This window comes from Clarias gariepinus, chromosome 1 (assembly GCF_024256425.1).
Source record: "Clarias gariepinus isolate MV-2021 ecotype Netherlands chromosome 1, CGAR_prim_01v2, whole genome shotgun sequence".
Taxonomy (NCBI): domain Eukaryota; kingdom Metazoa; phylum Chordata; class Actinopteri; order Siluriformes; family Clariidae; genus Clarias; species Clarias gariepinus.
In genome coordinates this window covers 2,749,521-2,774,079 of record NC_071100.1, presented here as the reverse complement: position 1 = coordinate 2,774,079, position 24,559 = coordinate 2,749,521, and the positions used below count along the sequence as shown (strand labels likewise).

General features: G+C 38.8%; 2 protein-coding genes across 7 annotated transcripts; one reads left to right on the top strand and one right to left on the bottom strand.

The window, feature by feature from the left end:
* Positions 1-132: 132 nt before the first annotated feature.
* On the bottom strand, positions 133-8,706 carry LOC128518310 (zinc finger protein 239-like). Of its 3 annotated transcripts, none has more exons than XM_053491361.1 (2): positions 8,561-8,706; positions 133-4,240 (listed from the first exon to the last, which is right to left on the bottom strand). In XM_053491361.1, exon 2 carries the CDS (start codon positions 4,224-4,226, stop codon positions 3,138-3,140), a length of 1,089 nt encoding a protein of 362 aa, XP_053347336.1. In that variant the 5' UTR covers positions 4,227-4,240; positions 8,561-8,706; the 3' UTR covers positions 133-3,137. The 3 variants fall into 3 exon arrangements, with proteins under 3 accessions (XP_053347336.1, XP_053347345.1, XP_053347353.1); XM_053491370.1 differs by lacking the exon at positions 8,561-8,706 and adding an exon at positions 7,902-8,036; XM_053491378.1 differs by lacking the exon at positions 8,561-8,706 and adding an exon at positions 4,787-4,880.
* Positions 8,707-10,635: 1,929 nt separating this feature from the next.
* LOC128518131 (gastrula zinc finger protein XlCGF26.1-like) lies at positions 10,636-17,249 on the top strand. Of its 4 annotated transcripts, XM_053491254.1 has the most exons (7): positions 10,636-10,826; positions 10,924-11,013; positions 11,312-11,489; positions 12,758-13,029; positions 13,279-13,346; positions 13,526-13,716; positions 14,323-17,249. In XM_053491254.1, exons 2-7 carry the CDS (start codon positions 10,945-10,947, stop codon positions 15,846-15,848), a joined length of 2,304 nt encoding a protein of 767 aa, XP_053347229.1. In that variant the 5' UTR covers positions 10,636-10,826; positions 10,924-10,944; the 3' UTR covers positions 15,849-17,249. The 4 variants fall into 4 exon arrangements, with proteins under 4 accessions (XP_053347229.1, XP_053347228.1, XP_053347231.1 ...); XM_053491253.1 differs by having other exon boundaries at positions 10,636-11,013; XM_053491256.1 differs by lacking the exons at positions 10,636-10,826; positions 10,924-11,013; positions 11,312-11,489 and having other exon boundaries at positions 12,890-13,029; positions 13,105-13,346.
* The last annotated feature ends 7,310 nt before the right edge of the window (positions 17,250-24,559 follow it).

Below are 24,559 nucleotides of genomic sequence, written 5' to 3'. Positions count from 1 at the left end.
CAAGTTTAAAATTTTGAACTATATTCAATTCAATTTTATTTGTATAGCGCTTTTAACAAATTGTCATTGTCGCACAGCAGCTTTTCACAATCCACTATACGACAACTATATAGGAAACATACAGTTCCATAGTTTTTAAGTTAGAATTGCTTTTATTATATGTATGTTTTATAATGCTGATTTATATGTGCAACTTCAGTCATTTTAGCATAATAGTGTTACCATCGTTAAAGTCAATGAAAAGCTGTCTTGGCCACCCATGACCCTGTCACCAGTTCATTGGCTTACTGGGAGCACTTTGGGTATGTCCTGACCACTGCAGACTGGGAATATCTCACAAGCGTTGTAGTTTTAGAGAAGCTCTGATCCTGTTGTCTAAACGTCACAATTTGGCATTTGTCACAGTAGCTGCAGTTACATTATCTCGTTACAACAGTACCTGGAAGTGAGTGGGATATATTAGGCAACAAGTGAGCTTTTTGTCCCTGAAGTTGATGTGTTGGAAGCAGAAAAAAAATGGGCAAGTGTAAGGATTTGATCCACTTTAACAAGCGCCAGATTGTGACGTCTGTCTAGACAACTGCGTCAAAGCAACTCAACTGCAGCTCTTGTAGGATGTTCCTGGTCTGCAGGGGTCAGGACATAACAAGAGTTATTCAAGAAAGGAGAACCGGTGAAGTGATGCCAGGGTCATGGGCGGCCAAGGTTCACTGATGAACGTAGGGAGCAACAGCTGACCTGATCCAATAAAAGAGCTACGTGTTGTTGGTTTCGATAGAAAGGAGTCATAACACACAGTGCATCATTGTTTTAGTATCAAAAAAGGGGGATGTACTGGATATGAGGCAGGTGCTCATAATATTATGGCTGACCATGTGCGTGCAGGACCTTTTTAGAAATTATGCTGAATAACTCGTCGACTCTCCAAAACTAGCTTAATGAATAATGACACTGCTGTAAGAGCAGAGATGAAAGCAGCTGCTTCGATCATGAGCTCAACTCTTCTTCATTCATAACCTTCATTAGCAGACCATAAAATTAGAACATTTGAAAAAAATAAATAAATAAATACATCATACATCTGCATGGACATCAATGCAGCAGAGGACCATGTGATTAAAACATTTCAAAGGCTAAAGGCGCATCTATTGCGGATTCTGTGTGTCCGAATTAGACAAATGCTATCAGCCTTTCGTGTAGAACAAGAGCGCTAGTTCACAGGGTGCTGTTCCACCTGGTGTGATTTTAAGAGACACTGGAGCACCCAGATTATTTATTTTAGCTGACAGGTTAACGTGTTCTACTGGGTCGTTTCCTGGTTTTAATGTCCGGAGCTGGGAATGTGCGCTTCCTCGCCTGCTACAGGGGAGAGTTTCATTCTGAGGAAGGAGCATTACTTCATAGATCCACACGGTCTGTTTCACAGCCATTTCATTTAAAACTATTTTGTAATGGCTAGAATAATTGTCAAAGCCATGTCAGTATAGAAAATCAAGTCACATATTCAAATTCAAGAATTATGCTACATGAATAAATGTTAAATCATCTCTCGTACCTGACACTTATCACTTATAACTCTTACTATGATTTCTTATTATTATGTATAATGTTAAGTGTGATATTCTCAGACTAATAAACATAATTTCCTCGCTTCTGTACCAACCTGGTATTCTTTCGAATATTAGAATTCCATTCCCAGTTCCACTAACACTTTCAGCAGAAATTACTTAAAAACATCAATACATTTTTTTTTAAGTATTTAAGTTACATACTCATTGCAAAAAAATAATTGCACATATCTCACCTACAAAATAAAATTCCTTAACTAAAGAATACATTTTCAAAATTATGCGGGTTTTTTTTCTGTGGTGTGTCTTAAATTTTCAAAAGTTTTACTCAGTGTTGGTACATTTATGCATCTAAAAACTACTTCAAAAAGTAAATCGCTGTTAAAAATCAATCAATCAATCTTTACAAGGACTATACAGTATTTCTTCAATATGATTAAATGATTCTGATTACAGATACCAGTTTAACTGTTTACATGGATGCTGATCTGATACGATTTATATTTGCTTGCTCAAAGCATTAAATCATAATAGAAATATTAAATTCTTCTGTCTGCTGTGAAGTCTTTAATCTGCTGGAAGTATACACTGCCCGGCCAAAAAAAAAAAAAAAAGGTCACGTCCTAGACTTAACTAAGCAAATAGGTAAGAGCCTTCCACAGTGTAAAGAGAACTCAAGGGATTGGGAATAAACAGCTGTGAATCTCTAAAAAAAAACTTCTCAGTGAGGCTAATCGAGGGATAAAGGCTTCAGGGAGCATAAAGAGTGGGCTGTGGAGCTTTGGAAAAGAGTGATGAAGGCATCAGGGTAAGAAGACAAGCGGATGATGCGATACACCCACCATGCCTAGTGTCTACAGTACAAGCTTGTGGAGGCAGTGTTATGATCTGAGGTTGCTTCAGTTGGTCAGGTCTAGGTCCGGCAATGTTATGTACCCCAAAAAATGAGGTCAGCTGATGACATGAAATTTTTCTTCCCTGGTGACGCGGCCATGTTCCAAGTTGCCAATGCCAGGATTAATCTGGCCCAAATTGTGAAAGAATGGGGTTAGGGAGCTTGAGACATTATTTTCACAAATCGATTGGCCACTACAGAGTCCTCAACTCCACTGAGAATCTTTATCTGATAAAATATTAGCGGTTTGATATAATATTTGAATGTCTTTTGACTGGGCAGTAAACGGATTCTACAAGTTGCATCTATGACTGGTTAGAAGCTTTGCTGCACCTGAATTGCTCTTCCCCTGCCACAGATATAGTGTTTTAAAATCCAAAGTAAGGACTGGTGGGAGAAAGAGCTGTTCTTACAGATTTACCGATCAGGAATGGAAGAAAAATTTCCCTTGTAGAAACTCATGTCACTTAATGCTACCACGACACAGGGCAAACATGCAGACAATTTTCCACCAAGAGAAATGGATCATTAATACTTTCCTACTGAACATACCACCAAAGGTTTACACCACCCCCATCATTCTAATTTAGTCTGTTCCGGTTGAGGTGGTCACATGATGGTATTATTCCGATTAGAGATCGAATACCAGGAGAAGTGCGGTTACTGTCACAGCACTATTCCAGCTTCTCTCTTATGTGAATGGCCTGGTGTTTCTGAAGACTACTTTTCTGAGTAAAACTCTTCCCGCACTCCAGGCAGCGATAAGGCTTCTCTCCTGTGTGAACACGCTGATGAGACTGGAGTATAGCCTGCTGATTGAAACTCTTCCCGCACTGCAAACACTGATACGGCCTTTCTCCTGTGTGGGTACGCTGGTGCACTTTAAGAGCACTTTGTTGATTAAAACACTTTCCACAATGTGAGCAGCTGTAGGGCTTCTCTCCCGTGTGTGTGCGCTGGTGATACTGGAGTATCGCCTTTTGAATGAAACTCTTCCCGCACTCTGAACAGCGGTACGGCCTTTCTCCTGTGTGAATGCGCTGGTGTGTTTTGAGACCACTCCGGTGAGTGAAACTCTTTCCACAGTGTGAGCAGCTGTACGGTTTCTCTCCGGTGTGGATGCGCTGATGCGTTTGGAAGTTACTCTCCCGATTAAAGCTCTTCCCGCAGTGCGAGCAGGAATACGGCTTCTCTCCTCGGTGAATACTCTGATGACTCTGGAGAGACCGGTTGTGGTTGAAAGTCTTCCCACACAGTGCACAGTGATACGGTTTGTCTCCGGTGTGAATGCGCTGGTGTTGTTGGAGAGCACTTTCCCGATTAAAACTCTTGTTACATTCCGAGCAGTGAAACGACTTCTCTCCCGCGTGAATCTGGAGGTGTCTTTGGAAATTACTTAAGTCGGCGAAACCCTTTCCACACTGCAAGCAGTGATATGGCTTCTCTCCGGTATGGATGCGTTGGTGTGTTTTCAGGGTGCTCTTGTGAGTAAACCTTCTTCCGCACTCTAAGCAGATAAACGGTTTCTCACCTGGTTGGATTTGTTGCTGTGATCCACTCTGTTGGGTAAAACTCAAACTGCCCTGTGAGCAGTGCTGTGCCTCGTCTTCAATGTGAAGAAGCTGATGTCCTATGAGATCGCTCACTTGACTAAAAGTCTTTCCACACACTGAGCAGTGATGAAGAGCCGTCTGCAGTTCCTCTTGACTGATCATAGGGCCAGACGTTGTTAGGTCTTTATCAGAGTCACTCATGGGCATCATGTTGTTCTTTATCTCTGATGTTAAAAAAATATATATATGGAACTCATTATCATTAAAAATACAAAACATTAATATCCCAATGAGCTATTGAATATTACTGAACATATTATTTTTTCACCATTTTTTTATCAGATTGATGTGTCGCTCAGAACGAAACACAAAAAAAAAATCTATTTCAGGGTTAATATATTTAATTTAATGGTTGTTTTACATATTTTTATTTTTTGGATGCAGATATTGAATATTCAGATTTCCAAACTAATGTGGTATAAGAGGAATAAAATGCACTGCAAAATGATTTAGTGATTTTATGAGTTAATGATGATACTCTTTGCTTCACATTGTCAACTCATGGATCATTTTCCTTTGCAAAACAAATTCCCAAATTGTGTTTAATTCTATTTATTCCTGAAAAAAACTTTTCCATATTATAATACACTACAAAAATAGTGTATTATAATGACAGTGTTATGACCCCAGATTATAACACTGTCTCCAGAGGCTTGTACAGTGGACACTATGCATGATTGTAGCATTGCTTTATGCGCTTCCCTTCTTACCCTGACACGCCCATCGCTCTGGAATAGGCACAGTCTGGACTCATCAGGTCACATGACCTTTTTCCATCGCTTTAAAGTCTATTGAGTCAATCTTTATGCTCCCTGGCAAACTGAAGGTTTTTGTCTTATGAGTCTCACTAACAAGTTGTTTTCTTATGGACACAAAGCTGTTTAGTCTCAATCTCATCACATTTTGTGTGTGTGTGTGTGTGGGGGGGGTGCTCTTACTTCACTATGAAACATAGCTCTGGTTTTTACTGTAGATGATTTATGTGTTCTCTATTCATAATTATCTTTCTGACCACATTTTCTCCACAAAGTTAAGAGTGCAGCACAATCTTTATAGGGTTTAATAATGTACTGGACAGTTCTTAACCCAGTTCCATTAATTCTGCTTAATTTTTTCAATCCTTGATGCAGGACAATAATTCAACCCTTCTGAAGTGGTGACTTTTTTTGACCAGGCAGCGTATTTTAAAACAATAACTTCAAAAAATTAACCTAGTACTAACCCTAACAACACTCAAGAATTTCCACACAATTTCAAACCTCACATTCATAAAAAAAAAAAATCAGTAAAAAGCAGTTGCTATACATGTTCACCTTAGTGACATTAAACTCTTTAAATGATTTGAGACTGAGTTACATCTTTTCCATACTAAAGAGCAGTAAGGCAACTGCATGAGTAAAAGTCACCAATAATCTCCTAATGCCTGGTGATGTCGGACTCTTGTGTAACTTATAGCCTTTGAAAAGGGTTCACACAATATTTTGTTAAGCAACTAAGATGCCCCTGGAATCAGTAGTCTCACCTTGTTCCATCAATACGCACTTTATCTCAAAACCTTTCACTTTAAGTCTTTCCATAACAGCAGTGGTGTTCATCAAGGCTCTGTCCTAGGCCCCACTTTGTTTTTATCCCCATGGTTAAACAGATGATAAACAACTTTATTTCTCCAAAAAGCCTGACTCTCCCCTTGCACAAAGGTTTTCTGCCAACCTTATCAAAGTAAAGAGCAACTATACAGAGTGCCATGAAAATGTATTTGTCCCTGCATGATTTTTTTTGTTTGTTTGCATATTTGTTACACAGATTATTAAACCAATTTTATATTACACAAAGATAACCAGAGTAAATACTAAATGCAGTCCAAAGTTGTCCAAACTCACCAGGCCCTATATGAAAAGTAATTGCTCCCTAAACCTAATCACTGGTTGTGTCATCCTTGGCAGCAACAACTGCAATCAAACGTTTGTGATGTAGTTTTTTTTCACATCTCTGTAAAGGAATTTTGAGCTACTCTTCTTTTCAGAATTGTTTTAATTCAGGCACACCAGAGGGTTTAAACTGTTTATGGTCACAGCATCTAAATCAGATTTAAGTCCAGACATTGACTATGCCACTCCAAATAATTTTTAATACTTTCTATTACTTTTTCACATTGGGGCAAATAGTGTTTTCCCCCCTCAATAAATGAAATCATCATATGACAACTGAATTTTGTATTTACTCAGGTTATCAAAAATTAGTTTAATGATCTATTATTTAAATGTGAAAAAAACCTGGAAGGGTCAAACTTTTTCACAAAAACTTTTTTTTTTACAGTTCGAAATACTAAAGTACTAAGGTGTTGAGTTTTTAAAGGTTTAAAGGATAAGGCAATATTCCGATAGAAGCTCATCAGTTTCTGGTGATCTTTTAATAATTTCTTATTGTTGTGTAGTCTCAACACTTTTTTTCAGAATCTTCATTTTCACGACATTGCTCATCTCAGCCCGTCTCTCACCCCATAAACCACCACTGCTGTTCTCATTCATGCTCAGGTCATTGCACACATTGATTACATTGTAATTAACTTCAGTCTAACCTTCCACCTAAGCTCCTCCATAAACTTTAATTAATTCTGAATTCTGCTGCTCTACTCTATCCTGACCCCAGATTCCCCACATGCATCACATCACACCTCCCTACACACACACTCTATAACCTTACACTTCCTTACCTCTCAAGACTCACATGGACACTCAAGTCACATTCCAACTCTATCTTAAGACAAAGACTTTTATCTTTTTTTTTTTTTTTGGTTTATTCCATGTTTATTAATGTTATTGATTGTCGGTATTTCATATAGTGACCTTGAGTATCTGGAAAGGCACAGATAAATAAAAATCATATTATTATTATTATTATTATTGTATGTTTTTTATTTGTTATAATTTGTCTGATTCTGTGTGCTGTTCACTTGTATCATGTTTAATGGGGCGATATTCGTTACTACATCATTTTTAAACAAAGGTAATATTTAAGATGTTAAAATACTCAATGAATAAGAAATAATAATCACATTTCTATATTACATAGTAATACCTTTCATTTTTAGTTTTTATGTACAAATACAAAAAACTGCATAGAAATAGTATCTTTAATATTCAGTATACAACATTAACTTATTTTTTTATGTATTGTGTTTATATCGTACTTGTATTAGTAATTAGCTAATGGTAATAATAAATCTAAATAATTATACGATATTATCAAGATACCTCAGGGACAGTTTGTATTGAGATTCTGTAAGTATCATGATTTTACAAATATCTCGATATATACAGGGAGTAACAAAAACATTAATTTCATCTGCCAAGGACATGCTGTAGTTAGTCAGATATTCATATTTCAAATGAGGTGACATTTTTGGGACACCCTGTACATATATACTGTATGAGGGATGGGAATCACCAGTCACCGCCTGATATTATCACGGTGCCATATAATTGAAATTGCATTTTTATAAGTATGATAATTTTGTAAATATCCCGAGTCGATATTACATTTTCCCCTGATTTTTGTTTCACTTTTAAACCTTTTCTTACAATTTTTTTTTAACAAAAAGGTTTAATGGGTCATTAAATGTAGTTTGTTCCAATTTTTTATATAAAAAAATACAAGAGAACACAAACTAACTTCAATTACACGAGCGCAACTTCAAATTAAATAAAAGAAGAAAGCTGCATTAAATATCACGGTAACGCGTTTCTCACTACCTTTTATCTAACAAAGAGTGCAATTACTGATTGTATTAAGGAACAAAAGAACGAGAGATAAAGTTTACCGTACCTGGAGGGATAGTGCTGAACTCTCACCCTGAAGACGCGCGGTCGTAAACAAACAAAAACAAATCATGCATGAAGCTCATTTACGTGGAAATCAATCGCAGAACTGTTTAATAAGGATGAAACCAAGAGCATTTCCACACACACACACACACACACACACACACACACACACACACAGAATGTAATGAGAACTCACAGGATTAGGACTAAACATCTGTGTGTGTGTGTGTGTGTGTGTGTGTGTGTGTGTGTGTGTGTGTAAGAGAGCCAGTTGTTGGTGAGACTCATCAGGAAGGAAAAGGCTTGAGTTTGCTAGAGAGCATGAAGCCTGGACTTTGGAGCGAAGGACAGGAGGGTCATGTGACCTGGTGAGTCCAGCCTTACCAGCCTCTGGGGGCGGTGTCACGGTCCAGGGTGTTGTGGGGCAATAAAACTGCAGTCAGCTGAATTTGCCCCACATTCTGCACCGTAATCAGAGCTGGCACTGGCAGAACAGACATGTCAGGAGTCACACCAGACAATCTATTCACCTGACTGACATGAGGACTGGAGCACATTACAGGACAGGACTGATTTTAGTTATTTATTTATTTATTTATAAGGTTTAAAGCCAGTTATCAGACATTTAACTGTTTCCTAATCAGTTTCTCTTTAACTCACCTCTGGATTTATGGATTCCTCCCCTCCAGATGTTCTTCTTCTTATTATTATTATTATTGTTGTTATTGTTGTTGTTGTTGTTATTGTTATTTATAACCCGATCGGATTAACCCCTCGCTGTCAAACCGCAGGCAGAAGCAGCGCGACTCTGCCCCGGCTGGGTAACTAGGCATTATAACCAGAGCGGGAGGAGGGGAGGGGAAAAAAATAAACAGCTCCTCTTCTTCTTCTTTCTTCTTCTGTGTCTGTGTCTTACCGCCACCTAACGGACTGGAGGAATGGAAAGAACGAACGCGTTCACGAGCATAAATATGGCGGACGTTTCCGTCAGACCCGGACGCCATATTGGAAGGAGCTCGAGCCCGCCACAGAGCACCAATAACAACCAACTGAGGGAGGACTGAGACAATGAGAGTCATTTATTTTTTTAATTTAAGGATTGAAATTGCATTGCAGTTAGTTAAGTGTTTAAAAGTAGGAAACGAGATACTATGTTGTGGCCTCAGCTTAATAACCACATAGCATTTAGCCTCTTGTGATACATGGACACATTTTTATAGATCTTTGTTTATAACTGTTATAGATGGATAATTACCCTCATCTGGGGCATGAATGATCTCATTACCACAACATGATATAACATAAAGACGGTCCTGTCCTGTTCTCTGAGGACTTGTGAGGACTGGACTTTCCTACAGTCTACATGAGTCTCCAATAACTTCCAGTCTCACACAGTATGAGTGCAGATCAATCCCTGCTGTCCGTTATCACCCAGATGAGGATGGGTTCCCTGTTGAGTCTGGTTCCTCTTAAGGTTCCTTCCTATTACCATCGCAGGGAGTTTTTCCTTGCCACTGTCGTCCTCGGCTCGTTCACCAGGGACAAACTGATCATTCTGATTCACACACATTCACATCTCATACAAACTTAAATAATTCTTTTAATTGTGTAAAGCTGCTTTGCGGCAGTGAAAATTGTTAAAAGTGCTATACAAATAAAATTGAATGAAATTGAATAATATCTCATTCCCACACTTTATGGTACCTTGTTCCCACGGCTTATTAAGTCCACAATGCTTTAGTAAGTATTTTTAAAAAATTAAAATTTTATACTTAATTACAAAGATTTGGTCTCGGGTTTGTTCGCCTGGATCCTCACAGGCAAGCCGATCCCAGAGCACCAAGTTGGGATGCTTTCTTCTCCGGCAAAATATTATCCTACAGAATTCTGTTACGTAATGTTGTAGAAGCACTCTCATTTTTTTAAAGATAAATTCTAATTTTTTTCCCTATAAATTCTAACATTTATTTGTCATGTACACAACCATACACAGTATGGGAAATCATGGGAAATCTTATACAACTGTTAGTCACCGATAAGTTTGTTAGAATAGAATAGAATAGAATAGAATAGAATAGAATAGAATGAGTCCACTACAAAAGAGAATACAATTAAACTAAAAATAGAATTTTCAATAAAAAGAAAAAAATGGGACAATAATACAAACATAAGGATACAAATTACATCATACTGTTAGGAAGTAAAAAAGAAATAAATAAAAAAATATATCATGTAGTTAAAGAGGATAACCCTGTATATTAAACCTAAACGAACGACACTTTAAAGACATTTTAATAATGGCACCTTAATAAGACACTTATTTATGCATATTTGCCCACCATCTTTTTATTTAACAAATTTTAAAATTTCGTAAATGTTCTACAGTATATTTTTATTTCTATTTTTATGTACAGCATATTTCTATTTTTAGTTCTATTTTTATCCTAGTTAAATTTCATTTTTCTATTGTATTTCTTTTATTCATATTTATTTCTTATAATAAGTTTTAATTATCTTTTTAAGGTCACTATGCATTTCACTACATATCGTACTGTATATGACTGTGTATGTGACAAATAAAATTTGAATTTGAATTTGAACTTGAAGGGAATCCTAACGTGTGCGATTCTAGTTTTGACCACTAGGCGGTGTATGTTATCCGCCGTGTGGCTGTTCCTGCTATCCCGCGCTTCACCAGTAAGCGGCAGTAAAGAGCACACGAGCTGCATCTCCACTCCAACGTCCAGGAAAGAAAAATCCCTCCATGGCATTCTTAGCTTTAGCTGGATGAGCTAACTGGATGTTACACCAAATTTCCATTAATGTCCTATTAGCTCTGTGATTCAGTCTTAATTGAAATGCCTCCCCATGGACCAGCATTTATCTAATCCAACCCTGGGATCTGTGCAATTAAAATAAATGACTAGTGAGGTTTTAAGTGTTTATGATCAGCTTGAAATCTTCCTCTTGTTTTTGCTTAAACCTTTATTGATGGAAATGTCAAATATGATTCATGTCCTCAGTCAGTGTTTGGAGGTGATGTAATGAGTCCAGCAGACACCAGACAGCGCTTCTGCAGGACGTCTGGACCGTCTGATCCTTCTCACTCCCAGGTAAAGCTCACACAATAATATGAATAAAACTAAAGTTTAACAGGTGTTTGTGCTGCTTTACTGCCTCACTTCACTGCTAGACTTTAAGCTGTCCTGCTTCTTTTTTTTCTTCTTTTTACTAAAACTAAGTCTAAAGTCTTTTCTTTATAAACTATTGTGAATCTTTCTGATGACCATAAACTAATCGTGCAGACCGAGGGTATAATAAACACATCCTTTTATTGCATGCGTGTTTAAAGACTACCCAAACTGAATTAATCTTAAATAATCCAACAAAGTGTTATTGTTTGATCTGTAGCTGTGTGAGGACGTGAAAGCTGAGACGTCAGACAGAGGAATATCTGAAGCTTTAGAAGTCTGTGTGAAAAAAGAGGAACCGCTGGAACTGAACATCTCCAACCATGAAGACGACCTCGACAACACTCCTGAAGTTATCTCCATTAAAGAGGAAGATCCTGATCACAAACAGAACCTCTGTAAGACATCAGACACTCTGTGAAGTTCAGTAACAGTATCTCACACACACGCACTCTCAGTGCACTAAAAATGTAATAGGGGTTTATTTACCATGTTCAACAACTACATATGAATCTGCATCAAGGATCGGCTCTAAGCCCCTTTTTATTTGCTTTGGTGATGGACAGGATGACAGATGAGGTTAGACAGGAGTCTCCATGGACTATGATGTTTGCAGATGACATTGTGCTTTGTAGCGAGAGCAGGGAACAGGTGGAGGAAAATTTGGAGAGGTGGAGGTACGCTCTGGAAAGCAGAGGAATGAAGGTTAGCCGCAGCAAGACAGAATACATGTGTGTGAATGAGAGGAACACAAGAGGAACAGTGAGGCTTCAGAGAGCAGAGGTAAAGAAGGTGCAGGACTTTAAGTACTTAGGGTGAGCGGTCCAGAGCAATGGAGAGTGTGGAAAGGAGGTGAAGAGGCGGGTACAGGCAGGTTGGAAAGGCGGAAGAAAAGTGTCAGGTGTGTTGTGCGATAAAAGAGTCTTAGCGAGCATGAAAGGAAAGCTGTACAGGACAGTGGTGAGACCAGCGATGCTCTACGGCTTAGAGACAGTGGCGCTGAAGAAAAAGACAGGAGGCAGAGTTGGAGGTAGCAGAGCTGAAGATGTTGAGGTTCTCCTTGGGAGTGACAAGGATGGATAGAATCAGGAATGAGTTCATCAGAGGGACAACCCACGTTAGATGTTTTGGAGATAAAGTCAGAGAGGCCAGATTGAGGTGGTTTGGACATGTTCAGAGGAGAGATTGTGAATATATCGGTAGAAGGATGCTGAGGTTGGAACTGCCAGGCAGGAGGTCTAGAGGAAGACCAAAGAGGAGATTTATGGATGCAGTGAGAGAGGACATGAAGTTAGTTGGTGTGAGAGAAGAGGATGCAGAGGATAGGGTTAGATGGAAGCAAATGATTCGCTGTGACTACCCCTGAAAGGGAACAGCCGAAAGACAAAGAAGAACAAGTACATATGGGAGTGAATGTGTGATGCCCTAAAACTGGCATGAGTGGACTGGGGTTTAACCTTGAAATGGGTGTGGGTTTTTTCCTAAAAATATAAATTCTATTTGTAATAATCTAGCTCATTTTACTAATCTTTACAAGGGGCCATATATAATATGGCCATTTATAAGTGCCAATAATTGTAGACAGCACTGTGTTCTGATAATACATAATCTCAACCCATACACATTCTGGTATTATATTATGCCATTGTGTTTTTTCTACTCTCAGACTGTGAGCTTTGCAAATCCTTCTTCTTCAACAAGTGTGAGGTTCATGGTGCGCCCCTCTTTATCCCTGATACCCCTGCTCCAATGGGGGTCTCTGACCGAGCCAGATGCACTCTTCCGCATGGGCTAGAGATTCGGGAGTCCGGCATCCCTGACGCAGGCCTGGGAGTGTTTAATAAGGGGGAGACCGTTCCACTAGGGGCGCACTTCGGACCCTACCAGGGAGAGCTGGTAGAGCGAGAGGAAGCCGTGAGCAGTGGATACTCCTGGGTGGTGAGTTGGTTATTTGAGGAAGTTTGTGTCACATGAACTGGACACCACAGATTTCTTACCTTAACTCCATTTCAGAGTGTTGGGGATTTACTGGAGAAGACAGTGAGAGAGTTAGACATTCCTATCATTACTTCAAGATCGCAGACAACAACTTACTTTCTTAAGAATTACCTCTGGATGAAAATAAATGTTGCAACATTGCAGAAGTTTGAAGCAATGACAATGTAAATGTGTAATTTTTTCATACAGATATGCAGAAGCAGGCAGTGTGAAGAGTACATAGATGCCAAAAGAGAAATGTATGTGAATTGGATTAGGTGAGGAATACATCGATTGCATGGTCATTATTTAGTCATTGGTTTTTATTTCAGTTGCTAAAGTGTGTCAATAAATGTATCTCTCATTTTACTGATGTCTCCCCCTTAAAACTTTAATCTGATCTAGGTTAGATCTCTGGCCTAACTTTGACCTTTTCTTTCAACTTTCCCACATTCAGGTATGTAAATTGTGCCCGTAATGATGAAGAACAGAATCTTGTGGCATTTCAGTATCGAGGGGGTATTCTGTTTCGTTGCTGTCGACCCATTAACCCAGGACAAGAGCTCTTAGCGTGGTATGAAGATGAGAGTGCCAAAGAACTCGGTCCTGCATTTGATTACCGCTGGAACAAACAGTGTTTCACTAATGGTAAAGTCCATCCATACTGCAAATCTATTTAGTTCTATTTAATTATATTTGTAAACTGGAGAAGTCCTGTCACTTGATGTTTTTCCCCCAGATTAGGGAGTAGCATTTTATCATCCATGAGGACTAATTAATATGCATGTTATCAAACTATATATAACTTCCATGAATTCATAAACCCCAAGATTTACTCCTCTTTTACCGCTGGGTAGTTAACCAGTACTTAAAGATTGTTCCATATTTTTTTAGTTTTTTATGACCTGTACCTTTTGATTAAAGCAAGTGTGGCGGATCATAAACGATCAAACGTTTGCTCAGGAAATGTTGGTTTTGGGTTGAGTGAAGTGTCACTTAAACAGAAGTGTTTTTCATCCCAGACACCACCACCAGTCCCTGGTGGTAATCCTATGATATGATTAACACACACCCAGAGCCATCTTAAATGTTTTGCCTAATCCTTAACACTTAACACATATTCCCTGGGTAGTGGTGTTATAGTATTCTCGTTCTTTGTTTAGAATCTGAATTTTTTCTTATTTCACTTCTCCAGACAGCGCTGTGTCACAAGTCTTTTTCTTCTTTTGTCCTACTGATCTCAAATTTACCTAGAAAAACACATGGAAAGATGTCACAACAAAGAGGATGCGAGACTGCATGAATCAGGAGAGATTAAATATGAGCTTCAAATTCCATCCAAAGGCTCCAGTGGTCAGCCAACATCATCTGATAGTCTTAATGGTTTACAGAAAGAAAAACACTACTGCTCAGACTGTGGAATGAGTTTTAGCCATCAGGAGGCCCTCAAAACACACCAGTGCAATTCTGCAGGAAAAAAGCCACATCACTGTTCAGTGTGTGGAAAGTGTTTTAATCGACAGGATCTTCTCCAAAAACATGAGGGCATTCACACAGGGCAGAAGCCATATCCCTGTCCAGAATGTGGAAAGCGGTTTAGTCAGAGTAGGCATCTCCAGCTACACCAGCGCATTCACACAGGAGAGAAGCCATATCACTGCTCACAATGCGGGAAGAGCTTCCGTCAGAAGTATACTCTCCAACGACACCAACGCGTTCACACTGGAGAAAAGCCGTATCACTGCTCACAGTGTGGAAAGAGTTTCAATCTGCAGAGTGTTCTTCGGCGACACCAGCGAGTCCACACTGGCGAGAAGCCGTATCACTGCTCACATTGTGGAATGAGTTTTAATCGACAGGACGGTCTCCAGCAGCACCAGCACATCCACGAATTAGTGAAGCCATATATCTGCTCAAAGTGTGGAAGGAGTTTTAGTCGACTGGACTGTCTCGAACAACACCAGCGCATTCACACAGGAGAGAAGCCGTATCACTGCTCGCAGTGTGGGAAGAGTTTTATTCGACAGGATCACCTTCGACAACACCAGCGTGTTCACACTGGAGAGAGGCCGTATCAGTGCTCACAGTGTGGAAAGAGTTTTACTCATCAGAGTACTCTCCAACAACACCAGCGCTTTCACACTGGAGACAAGCCACATCAGTGCTCGCAGTGTGAGAAGAGTTTTAATCAACGCGGTGATCTTCAACGACACCAGCGCATTCACACAGGAGAGAAACCATATCAGTGTTTACAGTGTGCGAAGAGTTTTACTCATCAGAGTACTCTTCAAAAACACCAGCGCATTCACACCGAAGAGAAACCGTATCAGTGCTCTCACTGTGGAAAGAGTTTTAATCGACAGGATCGTCTCCAGAAACATGAGCGCATTCACACTGGAGAGAGGCCTTATCAGTGCCCAGAGTGTGGAAAGAGCTTTATTCAACAAAGTGATCTGCAACGACATCGGCGCATTCACACAGGGGAAAAACCATATCACTGCTCACAGTGTGGGAAGAGCTTTCCTGACCAGAATAATCTCCGAAAACATCAGCATGTTCACACAGGTGGGAAACAATATCACTGCTTACAGTGTGAAAGAAGCTTTACCCGACAGGGTGATCTCAAGCGACACCAGCGTATTCATACTTTAGACAAGCCGTATCACTGCTCAGAGTGCGAAAAGACTTTTAATCGACAGGATCATCTCCGACGACACCAACGTGTTCACACTAGAGAATTCTTATCAACAGTGTGGAAAAATGTTTCTTTATTCCCATGAATGTGCAATCGCTGAGACATTGCATGATGTTAAACGAATGTTTATTATTAATGTTTTGCCTGTGATTGTACTTAAAAAATTTATTAACTTTGACTTTTTTGTGAAAGAACACCAGCAGCACACTTTTCCTTCTTTTATGGAGCACCATTTATTTTGTTCCAGTGAATTTTCATTCTTTCAAGTCATTAATCATCACTGGATTTTTTGTGTTTAATTAAACTTGATGGCATAATCAATATTGTAAACTTCAATAACTCTATGCAGTTAGATGTTTTTAAAGCGTAATTTTTAAGGTTTAATTTACATACAAGAGCTCAAATATTGTACAAACATTTTTATAAATAGGTAAATATTTCTTCTTAAGAAATTTCAACTGTGCAGCCTATGCAGAAGTTTCCTGATAACCAGAATAATGAGTTAAGTAGCTTAAAACCATATTGCATATGTAATTGTAGACCAATTACATAGACTTCTATCTTCAGACCAGATTTTCAAAACATTTAAGAAAAAAATTAAACAGCACAACTGGCCATTAAAATAAATAGCATCTGATGTGGACAGCTACAGAGAGCCAGTATAAAACCATTTACAGACAATTTGGAATTCAGTGTTCTATAGTGACAGAGATTATTCATAAGTAAAAGCATTTAAGACAGCTGCCATTGTTCTCATGAGTGGACATGCAAGCACATTCACCCTAATCAGACCGTGCAATGCTCATAAAAATACAAAAAGCAAAACAAACCCACATTCAGCTACATCTCAGACCCTACAGGACTCGATGAGTATGTTAAATGATAAAGTCCATTAAAGCACAATTAGAAGAAGACTGAACAAGTATGGTTCGTTTGGAAGGGTTGCTATGAGAAATTATCTTCTGTCTAAAAAGAGCATTGGACTCCTTCACAAATTACCTTAGGTTATTGCTGCTTAAGGTGGATCTACAAGCTATTGAATCATGGGGTTTCTTAGTATTCCCTGCATGTTTTTTTAATTCTCTTGTTTTTCCATACAATAAAATTAAAAGAGGGGGTACTAACTTTTACATCTGACTGTATTATATCTCAATTTCAGTTATATTTATAAGAATTTGGGGCATGATTTCTAAAAATGATTAACTTGATTACGTTTTTCTTAGTTTCAGTTACAATATATTGCTGTCAATTTATAAAATGCTGCCAAAAAGTATTTGCCCTTTTTTTCATATTTGTCACACTTAAATTCTAACCCGTTCTATAAATGTGTCCATATGTCACGCACCTTTAGCTTTTGCTTGTATTTAACTGTAAGAGAAGTCTGACTTGCCTTCAAAGGAACAAAGTGCAAAGTGTTACATGCTACAGTCAAGTTTGCATTTACTTTACTTCATAATTGTACAAATCATTATGTTACTCAAATAAAGTGATTCAGATCTGACATAATTTTCCTATTTTATTTACTAGGGAAATATGTGGTTTGCTCCATATGAATAATGCTGTTAATGCATGTGGTGTATCCATCTCTGATCACTGACCAGCTAGACTGCAGGTTTCAGGTGTTTCAGGTGCAGGTTCAGCATGTCATCTCATCCTCCTATCTTATCTGGTATTGACTGGTATTTTTCCATATTTTTGTATATATAACAAAGATAACACCATCATCATCCTACCTGCAGATAAAGGAACATTCACCATTGTCTTGAATACAGCAGATTATTACAGCAAAGTTAATGAACTTCTAGAGGACCATCACACTTACAACAATTGAGGAATTAGTGCAAAAAAAAATTGCACTAATTCCTCAATTCTTGCTGCTGTTTTAAGGAATGTTTATGTTTACCCACTACCTCAAGACAATATTTTATGTTCTGTTATGTCGTGGTTGCGCACTGTCACTTTGTTGTTGCTCTTGTTTGCACATTTGCACGTGCACTTTATGTTGTCTATAAAAATGTTATACTTAGCTAGTTAGTTTTTGTTAATTTATGTTGTAATTTATGTTAGGTCTCTCTGTCCTGTCTCTGCTAGCCAGCTAACTAGGCCTCTTGGTTAGCAAGTTTAGTGTCTCTGTTAATTTATGTTGTAAGTTTATGCTGCATGTACAGTAGCACCTTGGTCCTGGAGGAACGTTGTTTCGTTTCACTGTGTACTAACTGTATATGGTTGTAATGACAATAAAGCCTACTTGAACTTAAACAATACACATACAACATTGCTAAATACATGGGAAATATTTTTGCACCACTGGTGGGACACATGGACTACAATATCCAGAATTTAAAAAAATGGTTTCCAAGATCAGCGGCCAAAAACTTGATGCTGAGGAAACCATGGTTTTCTTTGATTTTACATCGCTTTTTACCAGCATTCTTACCACTAATGCCATAATAGCCTTTAGAAAGAGATTAGAAGAGGACAGCACTCTCAACACTAGAAGCAGCCTTAGCCCGGACCAGATCTGTTCTCTCCTGGACCTCAACACCACCTACAGAGGTGCTTTCCAGAGGTGCTATAATTCTACAGACAGAAACATGGCTGTGCCATGGGCTCCTCTGTGTCACCCATTGTGGCGAAGTGGAGAAGAAAACACAACTAATTTCCGGTGACTGTTCGACCCATTGGTTCAGATATGTAGATGACACCTGAATGAAGTTTCAGAAATGGAGTCAGGAAGTACAGACCTTCACAGAGCACATTAACTCTACTGGTCCTTACCTTTTTAGGTCTCTTTTTATTTGATTTGATTTAATTTTATCTTTTTTTATTTTATTGACTATTTTCCCCTTATGTATTACTTTTTCCTTTCTACTGGATAACAAGCAACTGTAGCAACTGTAACCAAAAATAAGTAATTTTCCTTTGGGATTAATAAAGTTCTTTGAATAAAGTTCTTTGAATCTATTCACATGCATATCAAATTCACCAGAGAAGACACCAAGGACAACAGGTTAGCCTTCCCGTACTGTGCAGTTCTCATAGGGAAAGATTTAAAAAACTAAAAACAGAGGTTTACAGGAAAGCCACACTAACAGGTTAATACTTGCAGTTTGACGCCAACTACCCATTGCAACGTAAAGTAAATCAGGACACTGCACCACAGAGCAGAGAACATCCCTTCCTCCACCGAAACTAAACAGAAACAACAAACATCTAATTATTTACCAATAATCCTTTAAGCTTGGGGACTTAAAACCGAGGAACTTTCCAACTTACCTTAGACTGTAGGAGCTAGTTGGATGAGAAGTAAAATGTTTCTACTGAACTAAGAAGAAGTCCAGTTGACATAACTTAACTTCCAGATATACAGGCATTTGTAAAAGTTTTTACCCCCTCTTTTAATTCTATGCATTTGTGTGTAAAATAAATTTTAAAAATGTAATTAATAATAATAATAATAATCATCATCATCTGATTGTAGCGGGTTTTAGTATTAGGCAAATACTACCTCAGATGAACAACAACATCAAACTTATTCATTACATTTATTTAACAAAAGTGAAGCCCAAAAGAGAAACAGAAAATGTGAGCAATACTAAGTACCCTCGGATTCAGGGGATTGTAGTTCCATTTTTAGCAGCAATAACTTGAAGTAATTATTTTCTGTATCAGTCTCTCACATCGTTTTGGTCCATTCTTCTTTACAACATTGCTTCAGTCCACACAATTGGTGTTCGACATTTACTCTAGCCTGTGTTGTACAGTTCTAAGCTACTTAAACCATATATACATTAGCTAACATTATTATAAATGCATTATTAATATACATTATTCCGCTTATTATCAGGTAACTACTGCATTGGCTGTACACTAGAAAATTGGCATGCAAAAAAAATGCACTTAATTTCTAAAAATGTTAGTATGCCATGTGATATCCTGTGTAAACTTATGTGTAAATTTAACCTTTAAAACTAGGCTTTAAAACATTTAACCGCCCAGAACATTCACTGGAACAGAAGTAATGGCGCTTCATAAAAGAAGGAAAAGTGTGCTGCTGTTTCTCTTTCACAGAAAGTCAATATGAATAGATTTTTAAATCCATCATCAGGTGAAACAGTGATAATAAACATTCGTTAAATGGTGAAAAAAATCTATGCAATGTTCCTTTCCCCTGTGAATGTGCTGATGGAGTTAAAGTAGCGCAGCAGCTATGTTCATATCTACATAGAAATAGCATAAACAAACTCTATCACTCAGTATTTAAACCCCATCACAGCACAGAAACAGCACTCGTTAAAGTAGTAAATGACCTCCTCAAACCTCAGTGCAGCTTTTCACACCATTAATCATAGTATGGTCCTTTACAGATTAGAAAATGTATCAGGAATTAAGGGCTCAGATCCTATTTGACTGACCGTTATCAGTTTGTAGATTTAAATGGTGACTATTCTGCATGTACTCACTCAGTTCACACTGCCGGTGTCCAATGTGTAGAGAAGAATTTTTTATTATATTGTGGCGTGGGCGGGGCGGCGGCTGACGACCAGCATGTCTTGCGGGAATGTCGGTGTGTTCACCATGATGGGGAAAGGTGTTTGGGTTGGTGGCTTCGGCCCTGTTTGTGTGTGTAGGGTGTGACATGTGAAGTGTGCTCCAGTTCAAGCTAGTGCTGAATTGGATGTAGGCTCCTGAGTGAAGGTGCTGCTCATGCCTTACATGCTGTGTGCTTAATAAAGTACTCCCAGCCATTGCATTGGGTAGCAAATAAGCTCACTCGTCTCTCCAGCATTCTTCCCGGCGTAAAAACGCTACAATATTGAAAATAATTTTTTTTAGGGGGGGGGGGTTTGAGCTGTTTTTTGGGTGAATTTTTTTTTTTCGTGCACATGAATTGGGTTTCACACACGTGAATTGGGATACGCATGTATGCATCGTGTTTTTTGAATTATTAATGAGACTATTTTGCTCCCATACTATTTATTTTTTGCTTTTTGTCAGGTATACACAATTTGGAAATTAGTTAGTATTATTATACTTTGTTTTTTCTGAAGGAAACCACAGAGAAGGAAAAATTGGACAGCGTGGAGATCTTCAGTGCTCTGATGTGCTGCATTGAGAGAAGACAGGCTGAGCTGCTTAAGGGGATGGAGGAAAAGCAGAAAGCAGCAGAAAGGCAGGCTGAAGGGTTCATTTAAGATCTGGAGCAGGAAATCACTGAGCTAAAGATGAGAAACACTGAGCTGGAGCAGCTCTCACACACTGAGGATCACCTCCACCTCCTACAGGTCAGAGTCCCTCTGTTTCTCAATAGCAATGCAGCACATGACAGGACAGCAGTCCCCATGCTGAGGGATTTCTCCTCTCTCCTGCTGTACTGTAGATTTACCCGTCACTGTGCAGCCCTCCACACACCCAGGACTGGACTGACGTCACCATTAACTCTCATCCGAGTGTGGAGACTGTGAGGAGGGAAATAATACAAGATTAATAATGGAATTCATAAGTTTGTTATTTTAGGTCAGCTTTTATTTGCCAATTTTAAGAAGTTTGTTGTAGTAAAAAGATAGAATTTTTTATTTTTAAATATTATTTCATATCCTCATTATAAAGCAAGTCTTAAATAAGGTGTCTGGTAATTAGTGGACATATGCACAACCTGCTTATTCACCTTTACAGACTTTCTTATAACATTATCCTGTGCACTGAGCAATTCTATGTTTTTTTTACTGTAGTTCATCATGTAGTTTACATTAAGGAGGGTTTAATTGAGGACATTTTAGCTGATATTTAACATTCTAGCAATCTGGCACCTGTCTGTGAGAGGACATGCTTTTTTTTTATCTGGGCCACTGCATGCTGTCTAACCACTGCATTCAGAGACATGTCTATTAACATCCCATTCTTGTCCCTTTAACAATGAGACTATAAGATAACTATCCTATAAATATTAGATGGAGGCCACTGGAAGCCAGTGGTGACCATTGTATTTATTCCCTTTTTCACATCCATGGTAGGACCTCCAGTCAACATTCACACATGCATTTACACCCTATGGGGAAATTGTGAATGCCAATTATCCAAATCTGCATGTTTTTGCCCTGTGGGAGGAAACTAGAGTACATAGAGGAAACCCAGCAAGCACATGGAGAACACACAAACTCCAAACACAGTGACCCCAAGGTGGGAATAGAACCCAGACCCTAGACATGCAAGGTGACAGTGCTAACCATTGCAGCTGTATATGTAGTATGTGGCCAAAACTTTAATATGGAGTTGCACCCCTTTATAAGATACAGTGGAACCTTGGATTGCGAGTAACACACTTTGCGAGTGTCATGAAAGACAAGCAAAAATTTTAAATAATTTTCACTTGAAAAACAAACAAGTCTTTTACGAGTAGTGAGTATTGTGTATCACGCATGCGCTTCTTGTTTTGATGTCCAGCGTCACATGATCACAACTGAGCCAATTGTTTTTCTCTCTCTTGCGCTGCGGGATTGTGGGTAATTGTCTTCTCTGCTGGATCCTAGTGTGCATCGCAAAATTAACATCCGTGCATGTGTGTACTGTTTACTATAACACTGTGACCATGTGTGTGTGTGCGTAAAACATCTTCTATTTTGTGGTTGTATGTGTGTGTGTGTACAGCGTGTGTACTGTTTATTATAACACATGTGCATGCGTGTAAAGCAAAGTCTCATTAGAGAGGTTAAAGATCTGTTTTCTTTCTCTGTCTGTCTCAGCCTGCACTGATTCCATTAAGTGTGTGCATGCATGTTATTGGACATCATGGCACTTCACACACATCCCTCCTCCTCTCACCTTTTCTCTCTCTCTCTCACACACACACACCCTCTCTAACGGAGATACTGCTCTGTCAGAATTCTTTTCAAAGGTAAAGTGCAGGTTAATATGTTTTATTTTTACTTTACAGCAGTGAGTCCGTTAGCGTGTGCTCACTCGAGTGTCAGAGATGCTTCTTGTTAATTTCCCAATGAAACAGTGTTTCCGTTAGTGTATTTGTGTGTGTGTGTGTGTGTGTGTGTGTGTGTGTGTGAAAGTCATCCCGCACAGTAGTTCCTCTCCCCTCTCAAATAAGAGAGGAGGAATGGTTACTGTGTAAAAGTTCCACTGTACAGTAAAACTGCTTCCACTCTTCTTGGAAGACTGTCCACAAGATTTCGGAGTGTTTCTTTGGGAATTCATTCATTGAAACCTGTCTTACAATTTCAGTTCCAGTTCATCATGCTCCCTTTATTTAAGGTCAGGGCTCTGCGTGGGGCAGTCAAGTTCTTCCACACCAAACTCATTAAACCATGTCTTTATAGTCTTTGTTTGCACACTGGGGCACAGTCATGTTGCACTAAGGCTACGTTTACACTGCAGGTCCTGATGCCCAATTTTAATTTGTTGCCTATATCTGATTTTTTTGACTGTCTGTTTACACGTTCTTTTACCTATGACTCATATCCGATACACGTGTTTACACTCGCCATGCCATCTAAAACTTCGCGCATACTTAAAGGGAGGTTCTTGCGCTACACACTAGCCAAGATAGACGGAGCTGAAGTATGCTTGACGCTCTGCGATATATGCAGATATAAGTTCGCGAAATGTCACCATGGTTTTAAAACAGAGGAGGATGAAAAAACGGCATAATTGCAGCCTGTACATATGCTTCATTCACCAAATACTGATTTCTTAATTTTATTTAGCCCTAATAAGCATTAAAAAAGGGGGCAACTGGGTGCTTTTCCTTGTTAATGTCACTTGCGATGTTATAATTCCACACGCGCTTCCACCGGAGAATAACATTACGTCATTAAACCGCGAAGAAGTCGCAGTTTTAATAACGTACAGAACGCAATGCCTCAGGAAATCCGATCTGTCTGTTTACACGACAATTACATTAGCACATATCTGATTTATTTCCCACATATGAAGGAGGCCTAAAACCGATGTCGAAATATGGGAATGCATGCGTTTTTTTCCTGTTTACATGGACATAGAACATATCCGATATGTGTCACATATGAGCAAAAAATCGGAATTGGGTCACATTTAACCGACAGTGTAAATGTAGCCTAATTGACTTGACAATAGAAAAGGGTCTTCCCCAAACTCTTGGTAGCATAATATTGTCTAAGATTCTGTCTTGGAATGCTAAATCATTAAGCTTGTCCTTTAATAGTGATAAGAGGCCTGATTGAAGCACCTGAATTCAATAATTATCAGATTTGGCCAAATACTTTTGTCCATTTAAAGAAAAAGAGAGAAGACGCCGGATGCCCATCCTGACGCAATCCGCCCTTTTATCCGGGATTGGGACCGGCACAGAGGCTGGGATTTGGGCATTGGCTCGGAATTGAACCGGGGCCTTCAGCACGGAAAGCGAGAAACTAAGCCACGGATGCTCAGATTTAAATTTCAACAGTAATTTGGTATATTGCATAGATCCCATGTTTGCTGATTAGATTAGTCGTGTTCTTATCAAGTCCTAGAAGGACATTAAAAGCACTGACTGGTAAATTGAGTAACATTGATTATCTACTTATATTAATGCCTGTTCCTGAAGCTGATGTGCTGGAAGAAGAAAAAAATGTCCAATGATAAGGATTTGAGAAACTTAAAAAACTAGCTGTCTAAAAACATAATTTCTTCTGTGGTGTTCCTAGTATGCCGTGGATAGTGCTACCAAAAGTAGTCCACGGAAGGACAACCAGCGAACTGGTGACAGAGTTACAAGTCTCATTAATTTGAATGAATTTATCAGCACATCACAGTTTAGTGTTCATG

Bases quoted from the DNA above. Each gene is read 5' to 3' on its own strand.
- LOC128518310 (XM_053491361.1), bottom strand. From the start codon at position 4,226: ATGATGCCCATGAGTGACTCTGATAAAGACCTAACAACGTCTGGCCCT.
- LOC128518131 (XM_053491254.1), top strand. From the start codon at position 10,945: ATGAGTCCAGCAGACACCAGACAGCGCTTCTGCAGGACGTCTGGACCG. The intron at 11,490-12,757 runs GTAAGACATCAG...TTCTACTCTCAG, and splicing joins TGATCACAAACAGAACCTCT to ACTGTGAGCTTTGCAAATCC. The intron at 13,717-14,322 runs GTAAAGTCCATC...AAATTTACCTAG, and splicing joins CAAACAGTGTTTCACTAATG to AAAAACACATGGAAAGATGT.